We start from the raw sequence: 23,253 nt of genomic DNA, 5'->3' as shown, positions 1-23,253 counted from the left end.
CCTATGTGATCAGAAGGATAAGTCCTGCGGTTCCTCTGACATAAGAGATGGATTACAATAGCTCTGAAGTGGGAGATGGTTTACTTAGGAATTTAGCTGTAATTTGCATTTAAGGAGTCCATTACTGTATTCACATACACAGTTCCATCATGAATATATAGTATTTGCTTACGATTTCATTGATTTTAATAAAAGACATTATCATTTTTGAATCATTCTTGTTCAGGGAAAACTTACCAACTTTCCTAGGACTGTTGGCTGATGTAACCTACAAAATTCTTTAAATGGCATAATGATGCATCTTTTTTATATTATCCTGTGTCACTTTCTCTCTGTGGCTCATTTTGACCTAGAAAAATTGATTCTAAGAGGCAGGACTAGAATTAACCCTTGCATGTAGATCAACAATTTCTCCTAGAAATAACTAAGTTTCAACTGTTTGGAATTGCTTATGCAAAGAATTCATGCAGGTATACAAAAGGGAAATCATGTTCCAAAAAAAGTCACGACATCATGATTTTCTTTGAAAGGCCTAATATTGCTTATAGTATTTTCTCTTTGAGCTCATATTAGACAACCTAAATACATATGTGCATATTTTTAATTAAAAGAAAAAACTTTTGGCATTCCATTCCTCTAGAGTAGACATGGAGGGTAAAATAGAGTCAATAAACAAAGAAGACACGTATTCCAGAAGCTTTCCTACATGGACCTAAATCAGTGGTGGTTTCTCCTATCACCTTCTCTTACTTTAAGATAGTGAGTGACATATTGTTTTCTGGGACAAATCTGGAAATAGAACAATATTTATACTCTGGTTTTCTCTGATAACAAATTTTTTGAAATTTTATATTTCTAAAATTTGGACTTGAGTTTATTAATAGGATTTTAGAAATGATGAGATAATTTTCACATGCATTGCGCTAAGGAAATAAGATGCCATTATTATGGTAACTAACAATGATGAGAAAGAATCCAAGAACTTATCTAGTAATTGGAGAAAATAATGCATTTTTTCAGTTCTAAACCGTGCATTTTTTTCATGATTTAATATCTTTGAATCAGAACAACTTATAATAGATGGCATCTTCAAATTAACAGATACTGAATTTGAAAGGGTGTTATTAGTATCTTAAATAATTTATTTAGCTTATGTTTTCTTCCTTACTGTAAAAATAAGAATGTGTGTATGCCTGGCATGGTGGTACACACCTGTAATCCCAGAGCCTCCAGAGGCCAAGACAGAGGATCGTGAGTTCAAAGCCAGCTTCAGCAAAATCAAGGCACTAAGCAACTCAGTCAGAACCTGTCTTTAAATAAAGTACAAAATAGGGCTGGGGATGTGGCAAAGTGGCTGAGTGACCCTCAGTTCAATCCCTGGTACCCCTCACACCCAAAATAATATGTGTGTTAGCATCTTAAATGTAATGAACTATAGTGTTGTGCTTTCGATCTGAAATAGATAAAAGTAAAATTCTTCACTGTTTTGATAGTACTTGTAATTGGTATTCTCTTACATCTACAGGGACCCTCTCCCGAATAAATTTCCCTAGTTGAAGAAAATACATTCTTTTGGGAGGCCTTTCAAAAAAGGAAATTCAAAAATCTCATCCTAATTCTACATAGAAACTCACTTTTTTATATCTAACTAATGGGGTATTGGGCTAGGTCAATTAGTGAATCCACAGGTAATTCCCCAGAACTCAATTTACTCATTAAATTTACTTCCTCCTCTATCAAATGCATTCTCAGAGCTTGAGGAATAACCAATTTGTTAACCTGTTACCTTTTCTAAGACTGATCATATATTCTAATGCTTCCTTTCTAATAGTCAACAATGGGAAAAAAATCCTAAATAAGAAACAGTACTATAAGAACTCAGATAATCCCTAAAGTGAATAACCATCCCTGGATAACAAGTGATCTACTAGTCCTTAAATCTTTCTATAGTTTTTTTCAATATTGGATTATAGTGTGGGTGTTCATGTATTTAAGATATTCATCATATATTGTGTGTGTGCATGTACACACACAGTAAGTACATATGTATTTAATTACAAACTTAATATATATTAAAATGACTTTGTCCACAAGGTTCTGAAACAACTTACAAAGGCAAGAATGTGCTTGTAAAAGTTTCTTTCTGAGTTAATGGAGATGAAAGGAAAAGTTATTGAGGTTTGCAAATTTATTTTAAATAGATTCTTTAAGAATACCCACTGACCTACATTTATTGAAAGAAAAACAGTCAACTGCTATTATAATTGTTATCCTGTCAAGTATTTATTAATAGACAGGCTGCTGTCATCTTTGTTTAAATGCTCTAAGTTGACAGAATTTCATTTACATTAATGGGTGGAAAGTCCTTTTCTTACTTGTCCAACAAACTAGAGACAAAGTGCCTGCCAATGTTTTAATTTCTTTTTCATGTTCTGGTTAGAGAGTGAGAAGAATGCTTTCACTCCACAGTGTCATGAATATGATAATCTATGGAAATCACGGAAAAGCAGGTACTTAAGTTAAGCATATACTGTACTACAGGAATCCCTGATGAATTCAAGTCTCTTCTGTTTAGAGAAGATGTTGTTGCCTGTGAAGTGACAGGCGGCCAGATGTTCAGGAAGCAGCACAGTAATGGGCTCAGATCTGAGCATCTTCCCCAACCCCCAAAGACGACAGCATTTACTTTCGGGTACAGAATGGTCTTGCTTTCGTTCTTTGAACACTGATGTTTACATTTACTCTTCAACTATCAAATCTTCATTTTCTTAATTTTACTTATTTAAACATGTGGAGAACAAAATTACATAACTATATGAGCAATCCTGACTTTATAGAGTGCACACCATCTAAATGTGAAATAAGCAATTCTCCATTCTGTTAAACATGCTTAACCCATTGACTCCCTTATAAATACTAAGGGGAAAAATTGTTGTTTGAAAGAATGGGGAATGTTTACTGTAGCATAATATCAAGCCCATAGCAAAAATATTTTAAAGTACGTATTTAAAATAAATAAATTGGGCTGGGTTTGTGGCTCAGTGGTAGAGCACTTACCTAGAATGCATGAGGCACCAGGTTCAATCCTCAGCACCACATAAAAATAAAATAAAGGTATTGTGTCCACCTACAACTAAAAATATATTTTTAAAAAATAAACTAAGTAAATTAAGGTATTTTTATTATGTACATATATCATTGACAAAGCTAATAATAGAAAACTAATATATTCTTAGAATTTCTATAACAATGATGTTGATCAGAATTCCTATAACTATGATGGTAAAAACTAGTAAGTGCCTACTGTGTCTCAAGATTTTACTTCATTTTATATAATTTACATAAACTATATAATCCTTACTTAAACCTTACACAATATTTTTCCCATTTTATGAGTGATAAACCTGAGGCCTTATGAAAGTTAAATAAAATTTGACTGCTGGTTATTAATGGAGCCAGGATTGGAAGCCAAGACAAGTTCAGAAACTGCACTGAGTATAAATGTCTGCTACCCAGTACATTTCTTCCTTTGAGAATGGACAGTGGGCCAGACATGGTTCAAGGTTCTAGGGAAACATTAGAAAATGGAAATTACAAACATCTGTTGTGGTAGCTCACATCTTATAGAGGAGATGGAAGTACAAAATAAATAAACAGTATGAATATTATTAAAAGGAAACTGTGAAGAGTACGATTCAGAGGGCCTAGTTTGGGTGATCATAGAGTGCTTCTCTGAGACATTTTATCTCAGTCCTAAAACATGAGAAGAAGCTGGCCATGCAAAGATCAGGACACAGGCAAAAAGAGCAGTAATGTAAAGGCTCTAAGGCTATTCAACCATACAGATGTTTTTAGAATAGCAAGATCAGTATGACTGGAGTGTAGTGAATAGAGAATAATAAAAAAAATAAAATTGAAGAGTCAGGCAGGGACCAGATAAGCCCGCAGTCATGATGATGCTTTTAGACTTCATTCTAAGTACAATGAAATCATTGAAAGATTTTATGGAGAAGAATAACACATTATAATTTCTATTTAAGACAATTACTTAGGCTACTATGTGGAAAATATAATATAGTAAGTCAAAAGAGAAAGTACTCATTGGCTAGGAGGCTACTGGTGTAGTCCAAGAAAAGATAATTGAGCCTTGAACTAGAACTGCACAAAGGAAGATGGTGGGAAGTGGAGAGATTTGCGATACATATATGTTAGAGGTGTGCCTAGGAGATTTGCTGATGGGTTGGAAGGGAAAGTGAAGGAAACAAAAGAAGCCAGAAAAAATCCCAAGTTGTTTACTTGAGCAAAGTGGTCAGCAGTTGTTCCTTTAACTGGTGTGACAAAGGCTGGAGGAGGAACATACTTGGAGTGAAATAGCCATCTGTTTAAGGAGCATCCAGGATCATCCTTCGATATTGTCATTGTTGCAGACTTCTTGGAGAAGATTACCCACAAAGGAGATGCTCAAAGGAAAAGTGGGATGGTGTTTTTACGAGGGAAAGATTTAATAATGCAGAGAGATGAAAATTAGATGAACAGAAAAATGTGGCCACAGGATTTGCAAAATAAATGTTGTTGTTGACCCTGTTAAGAAAGCATTTCAGCGGCTTGTAATGGAGGATAGATAGAAGAGTATGCTGAGGAGTGAATGGAGGTAAGGTTGTAAGGACAGACACCATTAAGAGCACTTGAAAGAATTGTAAAGGGAAATGGATAAATGATGTCTGGAAGTGGTAGTAGAGTCAAAGGAGTGGTTTTTGCTATGTTTTGTGTATTTGATTTATGATCAAAGAAATTAAAGCATACCTTTGTGCTATTGGAAAATTTTTTTAAAAAATGAGAGTGAGTGATGTGATGGTCATAGAGAAACTAAAAATCGAATTTCTTCAGAAATGAAAGGTATATGAAATAGAGTTCATGAGCGGAAGGTTTGAAACATCTAGGGTACATCCTAACAGAAGAGAAAAACAAGGGTGAGAGTGCAGATGAGGGGGAATGATAAAGTTTAGAATATGAGAGTGACTTCCATATTTACACTGAACTAATGTGAGATGAGATTATCAATTAAGAATGAAAAGTGATATTTTCAATTTTAGAAGACAGAAGATATGAATATATTGTTTTGTAGAGTAAGAAAGCTAAAGATTAACACTGGTAACTGCTTGCCCTGTTAGGCAGTACTAAGTGTCCATTTGCAATTATTTTGAGTATAGCAGGGGAGCAGTCATATTCACCAGCCCTATTTCCATTTCTCAGGTGCAGATACAGAGAAACTGGATAATTGGGTTTGACAAGAACTAAGATTTTGCCTGTTAAGGACAACAAAGGGACAGGGGTTGTTGTAGTATATGAAAAGACCTTAAACAAATAATCACATAAGTATCTATTATTGCAAATCGTGATAAATGTTATACATATTTATCTGATTATTTATATTTGACCCTATTTCCCTAAAAACTATTGCAAATTCCTTGTGGACAGAGATTGTTTCTGTTCTTCCCTCTAATTTATCTTCAATGTCTAACACATAAAATTTGCTAGACAAAAAGTAGATGATAAATATTTCTGAGTCCTTTCCCTTAGTTTAAGGAGCATCCAGGATCATCTTTCAATATTCTCATTGATATTCTCACTGTTCTTTCTGCCTGTATCCTGATCTTTGCATGGCTAGATTCTTTGCATGTTTTAGGACTCAGATAAAATGTCTCAAGAGAAGCACTCTATGATCTGTTTATTAGGTTTTTCCCCCAGGATCTTCTCTAAGACACCAAAAATTCTCCATGGTTGTGGGGTGATAGTTCTAAAAAGCTCAGGAAGGACATGCCAGTCAGTGTCTGGGGGAGGTGCTGGGGCTGGAGACCAGAGACTTAGGTTTGAAATGAGTTTTGCCTCATGCATGTTGTTGGGGTTTCTGTGTCTGCATACAGAAGTTATTGTTCATGGGGCACTTTTCCAAACATGTAAGACATTTTTTTTTCATGTTAAATATTTCTTACTAGTGTGGCAGTTAGTTACATTAGAAACAAATTTCCTTTCAACTTAAAAAAAAATTGTACTTGCATGATTTTCTAAAACAAATCTCCTGCTTAGTAGAGAAGACCTAAAGATTGACTTTCAAAATGATGATCATTTTATTCCAATATGTCCTGAACTATGACTCCAAATAGGGTGTTAGATTGCATCAAAATGTAATATTTTATGCCCTGTGCCATACTTTCAGGTAAAAAGGCTTAAAGCAGTCATCCAGGTGTTTCCATATAGAAAGATATTAGGTATCACATTGAATAAATATGGAAAAAATTGATTAATCTACTCCTGTTCCAAATACAGCCTGAATCCTGTGTGCATTTTCTTTTCATATTTATAGCAGTCCCATTTTCCTCATCACCTCATTTTTCTGTTTTCCTTTGCTTCCATCCCATTGTGTGAAGTAATTTTTGTTCCATTTTCCCTCATTGGTTTTTGCCCCTGACATTCTTTGCAACATTTATCCATGAAAGCAGTAGCATTTTGAAGGTGTATTTCAAAAGCAAATTATTTCATTCAAGTCCTCCTAAGGTGTTAGGAGAACCATAGCTCAGGACGCCTTTCTTTATGTATGGTTAATATTTTGTGACATTTTTATAATTCAGAAAGCTCACTTCATCTTTACATCATTTATTATATTGAGCATAAATCAGGTTGATGTTCAGCATAATAATATAATACTCCAGTTCTATACTGCTTTGCAGTTTTCAAAATAGTAAAAACAACATTTTAATAATCTATTTATGCTTTTTCTATTTCAAATAGTTGGGAAGAGCAAATTGGCAGGATGATCATTGGTATTTCTGTTTTATACAAATGAAGAATGAGGCTCACAAGGAGCTAGTAATTTGTCCTAGGTCATTCAGTTAATCTCTGGATCCTAAGGTTAATGATCATTCTGTTTACTATACTGCTGTAGTAGAAAATTCTGTTTTCCTTCAGTATCCTAAACTCTAATGATATGAAATGAAACTGCAAGTGTTTTGTTACGTGCACATATTTGTGTATGTAAATCTTACTTTTTGGTGATTTCATTCTGTTATCACTCACATTCATTTCTAATTACTTGTATAGTTGATTTCTACTGAATGTGTCTCAGGTGAGTTTTGAACAAGATATTAATTAAACTTTGTAGCAATAAGTTCAGTCATAACTCTATTTGTATGAACTTGTCAATTCATACAGATTATAATAGTTTCATTTAATTTTTTTTTTTATTTCTCTAATTGCTCAGTAGGCTGAGGCAGGAGGATATCATGTTTAAAGCCAGCCTCAGCAACTTAGCAAAGCCCTGTCTCAAATTTTTAAAAAAAACAAAATGGACTGGGGATGTGGCTCAGTAGTTCAGCACCCCTGGATTTAATCCCTGGTACCAAAAAAGAAAACAAAAATATTTTTATTTCAATTATTTATACAGATTTCATTATTTAGTAATGAGATAAAATCCTTGATTTTATCTTTTACCATTGAAGCGTAAAATAGTTTATGACCTTGTCCTACCTTGGAAGTTTAATAAATGTTGCTAATGGTAACCATATTTCAGAGCTTAAATAGGCTCAGAATGATAAGTAGAAGGGAGAGAGTTATAATTTTTGAACCCACATATTGTTTCATTTATAGACCATGTGATACTTACTCTCTGGGGATTAACTCTGTGAATTTCTAACTGTAAATTTGAAAATAAAACAACACATATCAGTGGAAGGGACCTTATGGTTCATCTAGTCCACTCCCTCATTTTACAGATGAGAAAACTGATACTTAGTCACCACCCTGCCATGGATCACAAAACTAGCTGATAGACAGGCTAAGTTCAGAGCTGAATCTCCTAAATCTCAAGCAAGTGCTGTTTCTAATATGCTGCGTTGCCTCCCACAGCAAGATGCCTCCCATGGGGCCCTGCTTCTTGAAGATGAAGTATATTAAATTCACATTTGGCTGCTAATCATTTTCTCACCAGCTCTATGGTATTTCATTAACTGCTGCATGTAACACTCTGGCCTTTCACCTGTATTAACTTGAGCTCATTAAACTTGAGGCCAGTAATAAACAGGACTGAACTAATTCTGATATTTTGCTTCATATGTGTTCAGCAATTTTCTAATGGTTTCTACTGTGTGAAACACTTTCCCTTTCACCATTTGTGAAACAAGAAAACATGGAGCGCAGAGTTCAAAAAAGGGAGTGTGCTCTTCTTATCAATCAAAAATATATTAAATACCTATACAAAGCTTTGTGAGGACTACAAAGAAATATGAGTGACAGTGAAACTCAGACCGGTGTTTGAATCCTGGCTCTGCCATTTATTCATGGTGAGAATTGGAACAAATTACCTACTTGTTGGGAATCTGTTTTTTTTTTCCTGTAAATTAATGTGAATATACACATTGCATAGGATTGCAATATAGAAGAGATAATGTATTAGACTTTGCAACAGATCTGTTTATAACAATGCTCAACAAATGTGCTAATGTTGATGAAGAAGATGATGAAAATGCAATTCCTTCCTTCATATCTACCTGCAGCTATTGTGGAAGAAGTCGATTTTCCCCATGACTCCTCTCCTCCCTCATCATCACTATAGAATAGGAGTGAAGATCCTCAAGAGTGCAAGGGGAAAAAATATAGTTCTGGAAACCCTGCTCAGTTTCTCCACTCTTTTATGTGTCTTTTGACTAATGAGTAATTCTTTTAAAGCTTATAGCCTATACAGACCCAGTAAAACAAATTCTTAATTTTTAAAGTTGTTTGAGATTCTGACTGAACAGAAGATGGTGAGAAAGGAGAGGTTATTTGCAGAAAGATGACCATTAGATAGGTAGAGGTAGATGCCTGTCAGGGAGAATGGCAGTTTAGAATGGTTTCAGGGAGGAGTCACTGTGTAGCAGTCAGCAAGCTGTGTGGTGGTGAAGATCATGTTGGACCCTTGCTGTGGGAATGTGCAGTCAGTATTGGTTTTCTGTTTTCTTGAATGCCACATATAATAGAATTATCCTGTGAAACAGAACTAATAGGATATCCTTGGTTCTATAAAAGGGAATTTAATATAAGAGTTGGCTTACTTGGTTATAGAGACCAAAATATATCAAATTATGCCTTCTGCAGACAGGAAGATCAGGAAAGCCTGTTTTGTGATTCATTCGGATTCTAAAGTTCAAGTCAGGGAAGGCAATGGTGTAACTCTTTGAGGCTGAAGACTTGAGTACTGAGAGGGTAATGGGTAGGAAATGGCATGATTTCTGGAATCCAAAGGCCCAAAACCCAGGACCTCTGTCTTCAAGGGGAGAAGATGGATATCCCAACTCCAGCTCCAGAAGAGAGAACTTTTCCACTTTTTGTTCTAACTGGGCCAATAACAGATTGGTTGATGCAGACCCACATTGGTGAGGATGATCTTTATCCAGTCCACCAACTCAAGTGCCAGTCACTCTGGAAACACCATCACAGACATACCCAGAAATAATTTCTACCAGTTGTATGGACCATCTCTTAATCCAACCAAGTTGACACATAAAATTATCTGTCACAAAAAAAAACTTTTTAACCACAAAATTTTTATTATTTCTGATCATAAAACCTTAAATAATAATAGTAATCATCTTATAAGTCATGTAATTTACTTTCTGCTACTATCAGAATCCCATCTCCAATATTCTGGATTATTCTCTTTTCTCTGCCACAGCCATGATCCCATAATCCATCCTTCCTGCTGCTTCCACAAGGATCTGATATTTCCCTATATTCTAAAGAGTAAAATCTAAACCACCCTGCTCAGAATTCAGAGCCCTTCTTATATTTCCCAGATTTATTTCCACTATTCCCCAGTCACTTACTATATTTTAGCCATCTCTGAGCCCAAAAACCACCCTCTAGTTACTTCACTTCATTACTGTATCTCTTGTCCTCTATCTCTTAGCACTAGAGACTGTTTCCCTCCTTTTGAATCTTTTATCATAGTTTAATTACCTCCTTCACACACACAAAAAAAGCCTTTCTTAATTTCTAGCTGGAATTAATTGTTCATTGCATCTAAGTGACACCAGACTCCATGGATCTCTTCCTCTACTTATCCCATTTCTCCTTATAATCAATTACCTGTGTCATTCAGCTGATTTCGCCCGATCTGTCCTTCTATAGTTACTACAAAATCCCTAGAAATTACATTCTCTAGGTCACTTCTCCTACTCTCACAAAATTTTGACTCTCCATCCTCTTACTTTTTATTGGTTTCTATATCTTCAGCTCTATGCCAACCCAATCATGAGGCTTAATCCTATTTCCCTGATTTCTTCCAAATCTTTTACGTCAGCCTGTATGGATGTAGCCGACTTTATTACATAAAGGTCATGGAGAAGAATTTAGATTGCAACAATGCAAACATCTCAAAACAGAAATTGGCTCTCCTTTATCAATATCCTTCAGCTACCAAAGCATCAGACTCTGCTCCTTCAATGTTCTGTGCTCTTTTGTCTCTTTGTGTTTTTCCCCTCCCTTCCCCTCTCTCCTCTCCTCTGTTCTTCTGCTTCAGTATTCTTCTGCATTTCTCTAAGCCCAGTGGTTTGGACCATCTCTTTGTTTTGTTTTCTCCTAAATCATGCCAACAGGGGTGTAGGTCCCAAATCACAAACTAAAGGTGTTGCTATAAAAATTATTTTAAGCAATGATAGTACACCTCTTCAGAGAAACCTGATGATGAGTCATCTAAATGGCATTTAAATATTAAAATAATAATTTTGTCACTGCAGTATCTTTTACTATGAATCAGTCTTCCTCTCAAGGCTACAAGCTGCTTACAAAGAATCACCTCCTGTTCACCCTTGTGGCCCCAGATCCAACACCTACACAGCACATGGCAAAAAGCAAGTCTTAGCAGCAACATTCTTCCTGGCATTCAATTGATGCTAGCTAGAGTCTCTTCTCATGACTTTGACATTATTCCTAATGCAGTTGCATACTCTGTCACTTTACAACAAAATGTGCTCACCTTGCTTTTCACAGAGGAGGTGCCCTACCCTCTTGTAGTATATTAAACAGAGCAGAGGCTTAGCAGTATGGGGCTCCCTGCCACCTCTTCCAGAGTGTCACCCTGCTCTCTCTCTCTTCAACCTGGAGGATTTTCTTCCCTTTTTCTGACCCTCACACCTCCATTGGCACTACTTGCGAAGCCATCTTCACCTCATCCTTCAGAACTTAGCTCAGACGTCATCTCCTCTGCACAATCTCTGACCCTTCAGCCTGGGTTAGGTACATATTGTCATTGCTCATACAACAGTCTGTGTCACCTCTGCCACAGCCCTTATCACAGGGTATTGCAGTTGTTATTAACTACAGGCTTTTTAAGGTCACAGACTGTCTTTTATATATACATTTCAAGTGTCTGGCACTTTACAAATGTTTTCTTCTGAATTTATGAATTACAGCAGTTAGGTAGGTATGACATTATTTACTTTGTGTCATTTTGAATATTAAGAGAAACCATATCATTTAATTTCTTTCTGAAAGTAATTTTTTGAGATTATCTGACACTTCAAACATCCAGCAAGATTTTGTATATATTCAAAATATTCATTTGATTATTTGTTACATTTTTTTAAATATACTCAGTCTCTGGTGTGTGCTGGATCAAAAACTGTCTAAGATCTCAAATGGGGAAGATGGAAACACTGACTTACATTGAGCAAGATCAATGCTTTGGGCCTCAAGAGGGGTCACTAACACTGGGCAGGAAGGAGAACCAGCAAAGGGGATTACTTTAGACACCATGAGGGCTGTGCTGAAACTAAAAAGCCAGATTGGCCTGCACCAGGTAAAAAGGCAGGGATGGGGCATTCCTAGCAGAGGCAATGCATGAACAAACATAAAAAGACAGAACACAGTACACAATGCAATGTAAGCAGTTAAAGCTGATGGGAATAAATTGGCAGGCATGCATTTGACAAATATTATTCCACTTAATTCTTATACCAACACCGTGCATTAGGTACTGTCATTCTCATTTCATTAATAAGGAAAATTAGTAGCAGAATAGTTAAGTAATTGGCTCATAGTCACACAGCTAATGAGTGCAAAACTGTGATTTTCATGCAAATTCGACTTCTAAATTAGTGCCCTAACCACTCTGTGAATGTTGGCTTCCTTACTTTAACGATGAAACATGGACTGTAATTGCTTTGACAGATTCAGACATCATATTTTTGATCAAAAGTTGCATGCTTAAATGTATCTTTTTAAACTAATAGTCATATTTCATATATTTTGCATGTCCAACTCCAATTTGCACCATTGGGTTCCACAGAGCCCTATGATAACACATAGACAATACTTCTGTGTGCCTTACTGTTTTCCCTTGCCCAAATATCACAGTGTCATGAAAGTTTACTTACTTATATCAGTGATTAAACACTATCTGCCTTTTACATATGAGGAAAATCTTAGTTTCTGAATCTAAACCATGCTAAATCTGATTTTGATGTAAAAATCAGAGTCAAATGTAAGAAACTGATTACCTTTATGAGTGGGCAGAGGGATGAAGTAACTGAATACAGAAAATACAGAAAAAGGACTTCTCGCCCCCACATCCCATGTGGCACTGAGGCACACCCAGCACACAGAACATTGTGCAGATTACTTCATTTAACCCTATTTTACACAGATTCAGAACCTGTGAACCCAGCCATTGTACCATAATGCCCCCACATTTTTTAAATTTTATATATCCAAAAGTGACTCGAATCACTTTATTGAGTTTTTTTTTTAAGATTAGCTCTTTGAAGATTTATTTTCTTAGTTTTTCTGTCCAATTGTTGGATACTAATTTGAGTTCAAGCAGTTTTCCAAAAAGCTTACTATATCATGCTTTGAGATAAGTACAATAACTGGGTATACTTGATATATAATTCAGTTTGACACTTGCCCTTGCTGAATAGCAAGAGAAATTTATAAAATTAATCACAATGATAACTTACACATACCATATGGAAATTATTTAGCTTTTATTTAATGTAGCACAAAACAATTCCTGGCCAGAAGAGTCATTTGATATTGTATTTGTTGAAAAAAATTTCAAAAGACTGATAAATAATAGTGTAACCATATCTTTTGAAAAAAAGACCAATTTTTAAATATTGCAAAATATATTCTTTGTATCTATCTTAACCTTCATTCTATCAGTGTATATACGTTCAAAAACATGCATATAAAGAAGATAGGTTGATGGACTGTTCAGGTTTATAATCTTTCTCTCTCTCTCTCTCTCTCTCTCTCTCTCTCTCTCTCTATATATATATATATATATATATGTAATATAAATATAATACATATATGTATATATATACATACATATATAAATGTTTAAATATAATATATTTACATATTACATATATACATATCCTGAAATCCTTTTATCTTCTATTACCACTTAGATATCAAAGTAAGTACTTTTCTTGCTGTTATTGTTTCGAATCAGATAAGAGCATGATTAAGGAAATAGAGCTGATCCATTACAGTACTATAGACTACTGCTATTAGCCAACTTGCTGCCATTCTCATAAAAATTATGCAATTTAAACTGGATGATACCAGTGCCTGCTTCTATTAGAAACAAGAACCCTTTCCTACTTCATAATATGCTCAATTACCTTTAGATTGATCCATGAATAAATTATAATCCAAATAAACTTCTTTACCTTAAAGCTTTGCTGGCTTAAGGTATCATTGTTGATTCATTATGTTGTCACTTTTCTATCGGCAATGTAATGCTTTTTATATCTGGATGGAGACAGTTTTAGCGTGAGATACTGTTATCTTTAAATGAGTAGGATTTAGCTTTTCTGGTGAGAACAAATTCATCAATGATGAATCCCTGGAGAAACTATTGAAACAAAATCACACCATTTCTGAGCTTTGTTCAGTTCATCAGTTACAAAGCAGCTTTTGATAGTCCTAAAGAACTTTTTCCTTTGTTTAAGAAATATAGCATGACGCTCAAAACCTCATGCTTTGAGTTACCACAGGCTACGACTTTTTCTGTAAGAAAATAATGAATGAAGAGGAAAAACTCCTGCTGCTGCCTCTGTCAGACCCTGCTGCTTCTCCTCCTTCAATGGGAAATCAATTAACTGTATGTTCAGGCAGAGATTTGAACTAAATGCTTTATTAATCATCACTGATTGCACACATACACAGTGGCCAACTATGCGTTTATCCTTGCTCTTTCTTAGCTTTATTTGGCTTTGGGTTTTGTTTATTTGTTCATTTGTTTTGGCAAGATCAGAACATGCCTAAATATAGCATGCAGAAAGGTGATCCTTTGCTAGAGAAATGAATTGATTTTCTACATTTTTGGAAATTTTAACTTTTAAAAAAAATTAGTACCCCTAAATCCTACTACTACATCATTACACACAAATTTTTTAAACTGCTTAATTTTTCATACTAATGAGTCATGCAAAATGCCTATGGCAGTCTTGATGTTTTGGAAGATAGCCCTTAGCCTCTGGAATCTCCACATGGCAGTGAGCAATTAAACATGAACCCAGTTTGATTTGGAGATGTATGGTGGAAGGTTGAGAAAGCAATCAATATTTTGTGTATGTGTACTTTCAACTTAAAAGAAAAATTGGGCCACAGCATTCTTTTATTTCTTTGATTCTTCTAATTAATGTTCAAAGAAATTCCAGTAGGAATATTTATGTTAAACTTGGAGCCTCTTCTTAGGACTGATTATTAAAGGTTAGTACCTTAGAATAATAGCACTGTTAGCCAAATCAAGACTGCATAGTATAATTTATATATGACAAATATGGTCAACTAGTGCAAATAATTGCAGAATATATTAAGATGTTAGAGAGTATCCTGGCTGTTTTCCATTCAACATCAAGGGATTTTCAAATACTTGTCATCATCATCATCATCACTGTTTTTTATAATAATTTGAAATAAAGGTTTATATTTAACAATATTGTTTCTCCCCATTTGGATAAATAATAAGCCTAATGTATGTGTAAGGAAGATGGATCCAAAAGTTCCAAGAAATATTTCTTTGGAACAGCTTTTGCAAATTCAGGTGGAATTAGATGTTGTTAAGTGAACTGTGGCCCTATCAGGAAAACAAGATAATGGTTCATAAGGGGACTTATTAACATGAGGATATGCTAGAACCAGAGGTCATGTGTTTAAACACTTAACTATTCTTGATAATCTTCAAGAAAATAAGGTTATAATGTATAAGAGAAGGGTGGAGAGAGTGACATTCTGGCAGGACTTATATCATGTGGACATGAGATGTTGTCTAGACACACAAGGAAACATTTCTTCAGCACAAGGCACAATCCCTAACACCTCTCCTGCCCAGGTAAAAGTCATTTCATAAGAAGACACTTCAAACAAGTGTTATCATTTCTATATTCAAGTGACTAACATAGAATAAGTATTGAGGATTTATTTTATGCTTTTAACATGTCAGTAGCACTTATTTTATGATAAAGTAGAAACAAAATACTCTCCCCCTACATCATATTATTTCATATTACTGTATCCATAAAATATTATATTATAATTGTATATAAATTAATTTGGTATTCAGAACATTGTTTCCATTTTCATGACTTGTTGACATAATTAGGGTGAATTGATGATAGAAGTTACAAGCTTTGATGTTTCCACATAAATATGTTCTTTGCTAATACAAAAGTACAGTTGCAGTTTGCCTTGATTGGAACATGGTTTAAGTTTAGTTTACCTACTCTACTGAGATCTCCAGAGGACTGGAGAACTCGTTTTCCTGGGGCAGTATTCAGCCTGGCAAGTGGAGGCCAGCATTTTGAAACAAGTGTGATTTTTTTTTTTTTTTCACCAAAGTACTTGCTAGGTCAGAGATCAGGATGACCTTGGAGTGCTGTAGTTTTCCAAACCTCCATCAGCTAGATAAATGGGCTTTATTCTACAGGAACAAGAGTGTTTTTGCAGTCTTTTAAAAGAGACCTAGCATTTCCAGGTTACAGCCTGACAGGAAACATTTGGAATTCAGTGGTGTCTATCACCAGCCGTATGTGTCAGTAAAAGTGAAGATCAAAGGTTCTAAAGGAGGGGAAGGACAAAGTGAAGAGGAGATAATTGTGGGATAATGAATGGTATGAGGGCATTTTCGTGTTAACTTGAAACCACTTAGCATTTTTCCATGACGCCCAGGTATCTTTCTAAATGAACTTTGTAAAGTACAATTGAATAACCTTGAGATTTAAAGCTGTGATGTGATTTTGAATACTGATGGAGTTTGTTTAAGGACCATGATATATCCTCTGCTTTTCATTTTTATTTTTACTTCTTTTACGCAAAATAACATTTATTTTCTGTACAGAGAAGTCAATATTTTTATCATTTTGTTCTTCAGCTATTCCAGTAAATTGCAATCGGCATTAGTTACAGTCTTTAAAGAAATGTGTAAGAATTTGAGCACAATAAAATAGAGATACAGATTAGAACTTTGGCACGGTAACTTTGCTATTGACAAAAACATTTATCAGCAACTACACTGTGTCTATATCGTGTGAAAAACCTGATGAGCGGGAAAAACCCATCAATAGGTTTCGCCTTCTGTCTATACAAACCAAACAAATGATTTAACTAATAGCTATTGTTTTAAGTGAATGGATTTGATTTGCCATTGTGAACTTTATTCCATTTAGAAATGCATTTTAATTAACATTTGCATCTAACACATAAATATCGGTAAAGATATTTTTTGTGTGTGTTCTTTTAATAACTAATGGAATCTAATACCTAGACGCCTAGTAGTCTGAGAGTGAGTGAAGTCCTTGTTACAGTAGACATGAAACCATCCCCAAGTATAAAATTGTTTCTTCATATGTGTATGTGTTTATATTCACTCATTTTTATCTTCCATGTTGTTTTGTTTTGTTTTGTTTTTTAATACTGAGAATTAAGACCTAAGGCCAAGTACTTCACCACTGAGCTACATCCCTAGCCCTTTTAAAAATTTTTTATTTTAAGACAGGGTCTTGCTAAATTGTCCAGACTGCCCTTGGACTTGTAATCCTCCTACTTCAGCCTCCTGAAGAGCTGGGATTAGAGGTGTATACCAACACATGGCCTAACGTGTTTTTTTAATTTCATGTTTCCCTTTAGAAACTGCCCAGCTTTGGACCTTTTCTTGAACAGCGCAAGAAAATTATAGCAGAGAACAAGATTAGACAGAAAGAGCAAAACACAGCTTTCTCACCACTTGAGAGAAAATGTTTTATACCCAAAAGGCCTATACCTACCATCAAGGTAAAACTTAAACCAAATATATGTCTATCATACTGTTTAAATATGATTTAAATGTTTATTTCCTCCTTAAATGTACCACTAATGTTTTAAAAGTATTCTGAAAGTTTTTAAGATTTTGTCTGTAGTGAAAATATTTAAATTATAGAATGACATCTTTGATTTATATATTTTATACTTTTATTTGCATATTTTGTACTTTTTCACAGCACGGTCAGGTATGTGTTCAATGGAATTTTTTATGTATTAAACATGTCAGGAGATTTTAATGTCAATTGTCTTCTCACAGTCAATTAAAATTACTGTAACCCACAGTAATTTTAACATCAATAAACACCAAGAAATCTCTTATTAGTCATGCAAAACAGCTAACTTATCAGTACATAACATCAATATCAATATGGTAATTTATATTTTGGAAACATTTTCTCTGGTTTAGCCTCAGGAAAACCTGTACATTGATGTGGGTCTCAGAGATTATTGTCTGGGTAAAACAAAAATTATCATGAAGACAGAATGGTGTGTGTATGTTACCTTTCCTGATTTTTGCATTAAACTTTTGATTTTAAGAGAAATGTAGGTTCACAATCAGTTGTAATAAATAATGCAGAGAGGTCTCAGGTACCCTTTATTTAGCTCCCTGCCCACATTTTGCAGTGGGGGTTTGATATCACAACTAGTAGGTTGACCCTGACACAAACCACCAACCCTATTCAGGTTTCTCCACTTTACTTTGTGAGTGTGTGTGTGTGTGTGTGTGTGTGTTTAGTTCTGTGTAATTTTGTCACATACTTAAATTTATGTATCCACAACCACAGTCAAGATACAAAACTGTCACATCACCATGGAATCCCTCAGCTGTTCTCTGAGAGTCACGCCCACAAGTCCTGCCTCCTCCAAGATGGCATTCGTTAAAACAGTTATAGTGAAGAAAGGGTGTATTCTGTCCTAAGCCACCATCACTAAAATGAGGTCCTCAGTGAAGGAAGTTGATTCTTCTGGGTTTGCTGATAGCTCTGTTGCCAGCTGCAGAGCTCACCCTTGGTGCTGTCAAGCAGACCTCATAGATACTCATTTTTCCTGAGAGTCCAGTGGAGACAAGGTGCCTGAAAAGTTCCCTCCATGTATGGGGGAGAATGGATCCTGTGCTAGAAACGGTAGAGGTTAGGTTTGAGGTTGCAAAATTGAAGCAATGCAGAGTGCTGAAAGTGAAAGGGAAGTTGTCCACAAGCTACCGCATTTCAATGCCATAATTCCAAGTAAAGTGAACACTTGGGACCTTCTGGCAGCATAATCTCCCCCAACTAGTCTCTTGAGCTGTTCCTGTTAGTTGTGTACTATGAAAAGGACGAATAGAACAATGAGAAGAGAAGACCACATACTACTGGCCATCACATGCTGCGGGACTTGGGGTTTGGTGGAAATTCTCACAGCTGTCACTCTTCTTACTTCATTTGAGTGAAATGTAAGAGTTCCACATCTAGGAACCCTTTCCTCTTGTATAGGTATTTCAAAAGGAAGATATTATTTATGTTTGAAATAAAAGAAGTACTAATTGACTATTAACAATTTTTGACCTTTTCCATTCCCCTCACACTTAAAGGAATGTGTTGATAACCCAGAAGTAAAACAGAAACAGAACAAACAGAAAACCTCCTGTGGTTGAATGAAAGCTGGTAGATTATATCCCTCCCCGCCCCACCCCCCTCCCACAAAAAAACAAAGTCAAACACAGAAGAAATTTTGTAAAAAATGAGAAGTCAGGAAAGCAAGTGAAGCTGTTTAAAAGTGCCAAAGAGAAAGAGAGATTCTTCTTAGACATGGTTCAGGTTCACCTTCTTGTCCTGGGCTGTCTCAACTTAGAGGTTATCTAGAGTGAGTATCCTTGGTGTCACGTGCCACAGGGGCCTCAGGACATGGTGAATGCTACAGTGCCTAGGACCACATCGTGCCTGCAGATGAAGTGGCAGCTGTGGCAGGTTTCCTGTGCTCGGTGGGTGTTCTATGACCTTGGCCCTCTCCCGAGTGTCCATATCCATCCCACCTGTTGCCAGTCCGGGACAGATGGTGTGCCTTGTCAGAAAACACAAGAGCGGCCAACCATGCTGGAGTTTTCTGGGGTGGGACATTTTCGATTTTTTGTAAGTGCAGTTATCTTCTTGGAAAATGAAGAATTAAATTTACTATAACAAATGCTCACTTCATCTTGCTTTCTATAAACCTTTGTGGAAGATGGCCTGTGTTTTAGAGGAAGAAAACAAGTGAGAATTGGGACAAGTGGGTTTTGGGGCAGTTATACTACTAGTCACTTGATTTGAACTGGTTATCTAACAAGAGACTTGTAAAATTAAACCATTGAACAGGAAATCTCTTTCCCTTTCCTCCTTTCAGTCATTTATTTGCTTTTGTTTTCATATTAGAAGCATAAATATTAATATAAAATAACCATCATCCATCTAAACTTAACCACAATTAAAATTTAGATTTATAAATTTCTAGACTTTTTCCTATACCTAAGTGTAATGTTTTAAAACAAACAATGTTGATTCTCCTACTCTTAACTATTTAACATAAAAATCACAGGTATATATTGCTCTCTTTTTACATAACTTTATTTCATAAATCAATATATTATTAATTTTTAAATAAACATTGTGGAACATGTGGATTGTTTCCAAAATTGATACAAAAAATACTATTATAACTATCATTCTACAGAAATTTTTGTAGACTTCTGATTGTTTTCTTAAAAGTAATTATAATATTATAATATAAGAAATTATGATATTATAAGTAGTAATATTAGGGCTTTTTATAAAATATCATCAAATTATTCTCCAGGAAGGGTGTACAAATTTACATTCATTTCAAATATGTAAGGGACATTTCATTAGCAACAAACTTATTATTAACTAATATAAAGATCAAAATTACTTTATATATTTTTTTAGAATTTTGAATATCTACATACTGGTAGCTTGACATTCTTTTATGTATATTTTGATCATTTTTTCTTTTGTGCTTTGAACAATTTTCTGTTGAAATATTTGTCTTATAAATTTTACAGACTTTTTATATTTTTAAAAATCATAGCACTTTGTAAAATGTTTCAAATATATTTCTAAGATTATCATTTGTCTCATAATTTGTATCATGGTAATTTTATGTCTGTGCAAAGAAGTCTTAATTTTATAAATTTTATAATAATTTCCAGTAGAATCTTATCTTTTTTTCATTCTTTATTGATTTGCTGAGTATAGCCTTTTCTACAATAATATTGAATAAATATTCACCCTATTTCAAGATTTTAATATTTATATTTGACCACTTAATTAATCTCTAATTTATTGCTCTAAGGTATTAATTAATGGTTATAAGTTAATTTTTCCCAAAATACATAGATAATGATTCCAGGACTTCAGTAGTTTCATTTTAAAGTGATCCCTTTCATCTCCCAAATTATGATTTAATGACAAAAAAAAATTGTAATAACTTGCATCACTTGCTTTATTTTTTTGCATCACTTGCTGTGATTTTTTTTAAATTTTCAATTTCTGAAAGTTTGCTTAAATTTTTCAAGGATGAATCAAAAATCAATTAGATAAAGTTCTAATGAGAATAGTCAATTTCTATAAAAAAAAGTTTATGCTACTATTGTTTGTTCAATAATAAATAGATCAATTAAAACTTTACAAATAAAACTTTCCAGTGAAATCCAGAATCCTGGGCTAAAACACACTATGGTATTTTCAACCAAGACCTAACACTTGAAAAAGTGTTTCTTGTACTGTGACTCTTCCCTTTTAAATATGTTCTAGAAGTCTGTTTTCTTCTTCATATTGACTAGATAGACAAGGCAGGAGGAGGTGGACCCTGGGGAGAAGAGACACACCCTGTAGCCTCCTGGGACAGAAGGAGAAGCAGGTTGGGAGAGTAGGAGAGGATGGGGGAGTCCATGGTGCTGGGGTCTCTGTCCATCCCTCCCTTCCTTCTCTCTGTGGATCTTCCTCTGTGACTCTTCTCAAGTTTTACTATAATGATGGTGCAAGAGTTCCCCAGCTTGCATGTCTTTTCTGTGCTTAAGACTTGGATCATCCATGGTCTTCTAGATCACCCTTCCTCCAACTTTTATAAAGCATTTGTTTTTAAGTGAAGATCTGGTTGTTTTACATTGCTTAAATTTTTCCTGTCATAGCCATGATCTCACTCCTTATGTAACCTTTAGACCCATCATGTTTGATATTACTCTGGTTTAGAAAGCAGCTTCAGTAAAACAGTGAAAAGTAGAACTAGGAAGTAGGTGGTAAACTGAAGATTGAAGAGAGGCTGAGAAGTAATGGCCGTGTGTGGAATACTTTCTTAACTTGAGAAAGACCAGAAGACACTGATGAGAAGAGGAGACAGGTAAAGTTTGGTTTGTATATATGACAATAATCTACGCTTATCCGTGTTTATATGCCAGCAGACAACAGCTGAAGCTGCCAGAAAGGGTGAGATTAAAGATGCTGTATCCTGACAATTAGAACAGGAATGGAGTCCAGGCATAACCTTAAGCCATCTTGTATAAGTGGTGTGTTTTTAATGTGTTTTCTGTTGCTGTAACAAAATATCTGAGGCCATGTAATTTATAGATACTAGAAGTTTTTGGCTTACTGTGCTGGAGGCTGTGAAGTTGAAGAGCCTGGCACCAACATCTGCTCTGCATCTGGTGAGGGCCTTCTTCTTGCATCCTAACATGGTGGAGGCTGCTAGCCTGCTAGCTTGGGTCTCTCTTTGCCTTCTTATAAAGACATTAAGGCTGTCAGGGAGCCCACTCTTATGACCTCACCTAGTCCTAATTACCTCCCAAAGGGCCCACCTCCAAATGCCATTAACATAAAAATGTGCTAAATTAAGGAGTTAAATTTAATCTTAATTTAAGGAGCTAAATTTCCAGCACATGAATAACATTTGAGGGACACATTCAAAGCATAGCAAAGAGGGACTAAACTAAATTTGGATTTATTTTATCTGTGAAATACTCATATTTAAAGAAAGTGATCAGGAAAAAAGTCTTAAGAAACTATTTTCCTCCTTAAAATTCAAAGAGAAGTTTGTAAGGTTTTAGCAGATTACATTTATGGTCAAGGAGTTTTCTAAATCAAGCCCAGGACTACTCGGTCACACTGCCTGTGTTAGAACTATGGCATTGTCGTTTAGTAGAGCTCAGTTACCTCATCTGTGAAATGGAGATAATAAAAGAATCTGCCTCATAGGGTTACAAATCAGATAATGTTTGAAGTGCTTTTAGCTTGCACCTAATATGTCCTAAGTAGTTGTTTCTTTGTCTTAGTTATAATGTAGGAAGGGACAGGTTACAAGGGATAGCAAGTTAAGTGACCATCTGTTTTCATTCTGTCCATTAAAATGGACTCAAGAATGATGAGAAAAAAATGTGGCATTTATACACCATGGAGTATTACGCAGCACTAAAAAATGACAAAATCATAGAATTTGCAGGGAAATGGATGGCACTAGAGCAGATTATGCTTAGTGAAGCTAGCCAATCCCTAAAAAACAAATACCAAATGTCTTCTTCGATATAATGAGAGCAACTAAGAACAGAGCAGGGAGGAAGAGCAGGAAGAAAAGATTAACATTAAACAGATACATGAGGTGGGATGGAAAGGGAGAGAAAAGGGAAATTGCATGGTAATGGAGGGAGACCCTCATTGTTATACAAAATTACATATAAGAGGTTGTGAGGGGAATGGGAAAATAAACAAGGAGAGATATGAATTACAGTGGATGGGGTACAGAGAGAAGATGGGAGGGGAGGGAGGGGGGATGGTAGAGGATAGGAAAGGTAGCAGAATACAACAGTTACTAATAGGGCATTATGTAAAAATGTGGATGTGTAACCGATGTGATTCTGCAATCTGTATTTGGGGTAAAATTGGGAGT

General features: G+C 35.1%; 1 protein-coding gene across 1 annotated transcript in view; it reads left to right on the top strand.

The window, feature by feature from the left end:
- Dpyd (dihydropyrimidine dehydrogenase) overlaps positions 1–23,253 on the top strand; it is an 822,495-nt gene that overhangs the window by 784,168 nt on the left and 15,074 nt on the right. Inside the window, exon 21 of the mRNA XM_046462335.2 lies at positions 17,170–17,313. Within this exon, the coding sequence (XP_046318291.1) occupies positions 17,170–17,313 (144 nt within the window). The remainder of the gene's footprint in view (positions 1–17,169; positions 17,314–23,253) is intronic.

The sequence above is a fragment of the Marmota monax genome, unplaced genomic scaffold, assembly GCF_021218885.2.
Source record: "Marmota monax isolate L192 unplaced genomic scaffold, Marmota_monax_Labrador192_F-V1.1 WCK01_AAM20220418_F8-fsc00070, whole genome shotgun sequence".
Classification (NCBI taxonomy): Eukaryota; Metazoa; Chordata; class Mammalia; order Rodentia; family Sciuridae; genus Marmota; species Marmota monax.
This window is presented reverse-complemented; position numbering and strand designations above follow the sequence as displayed.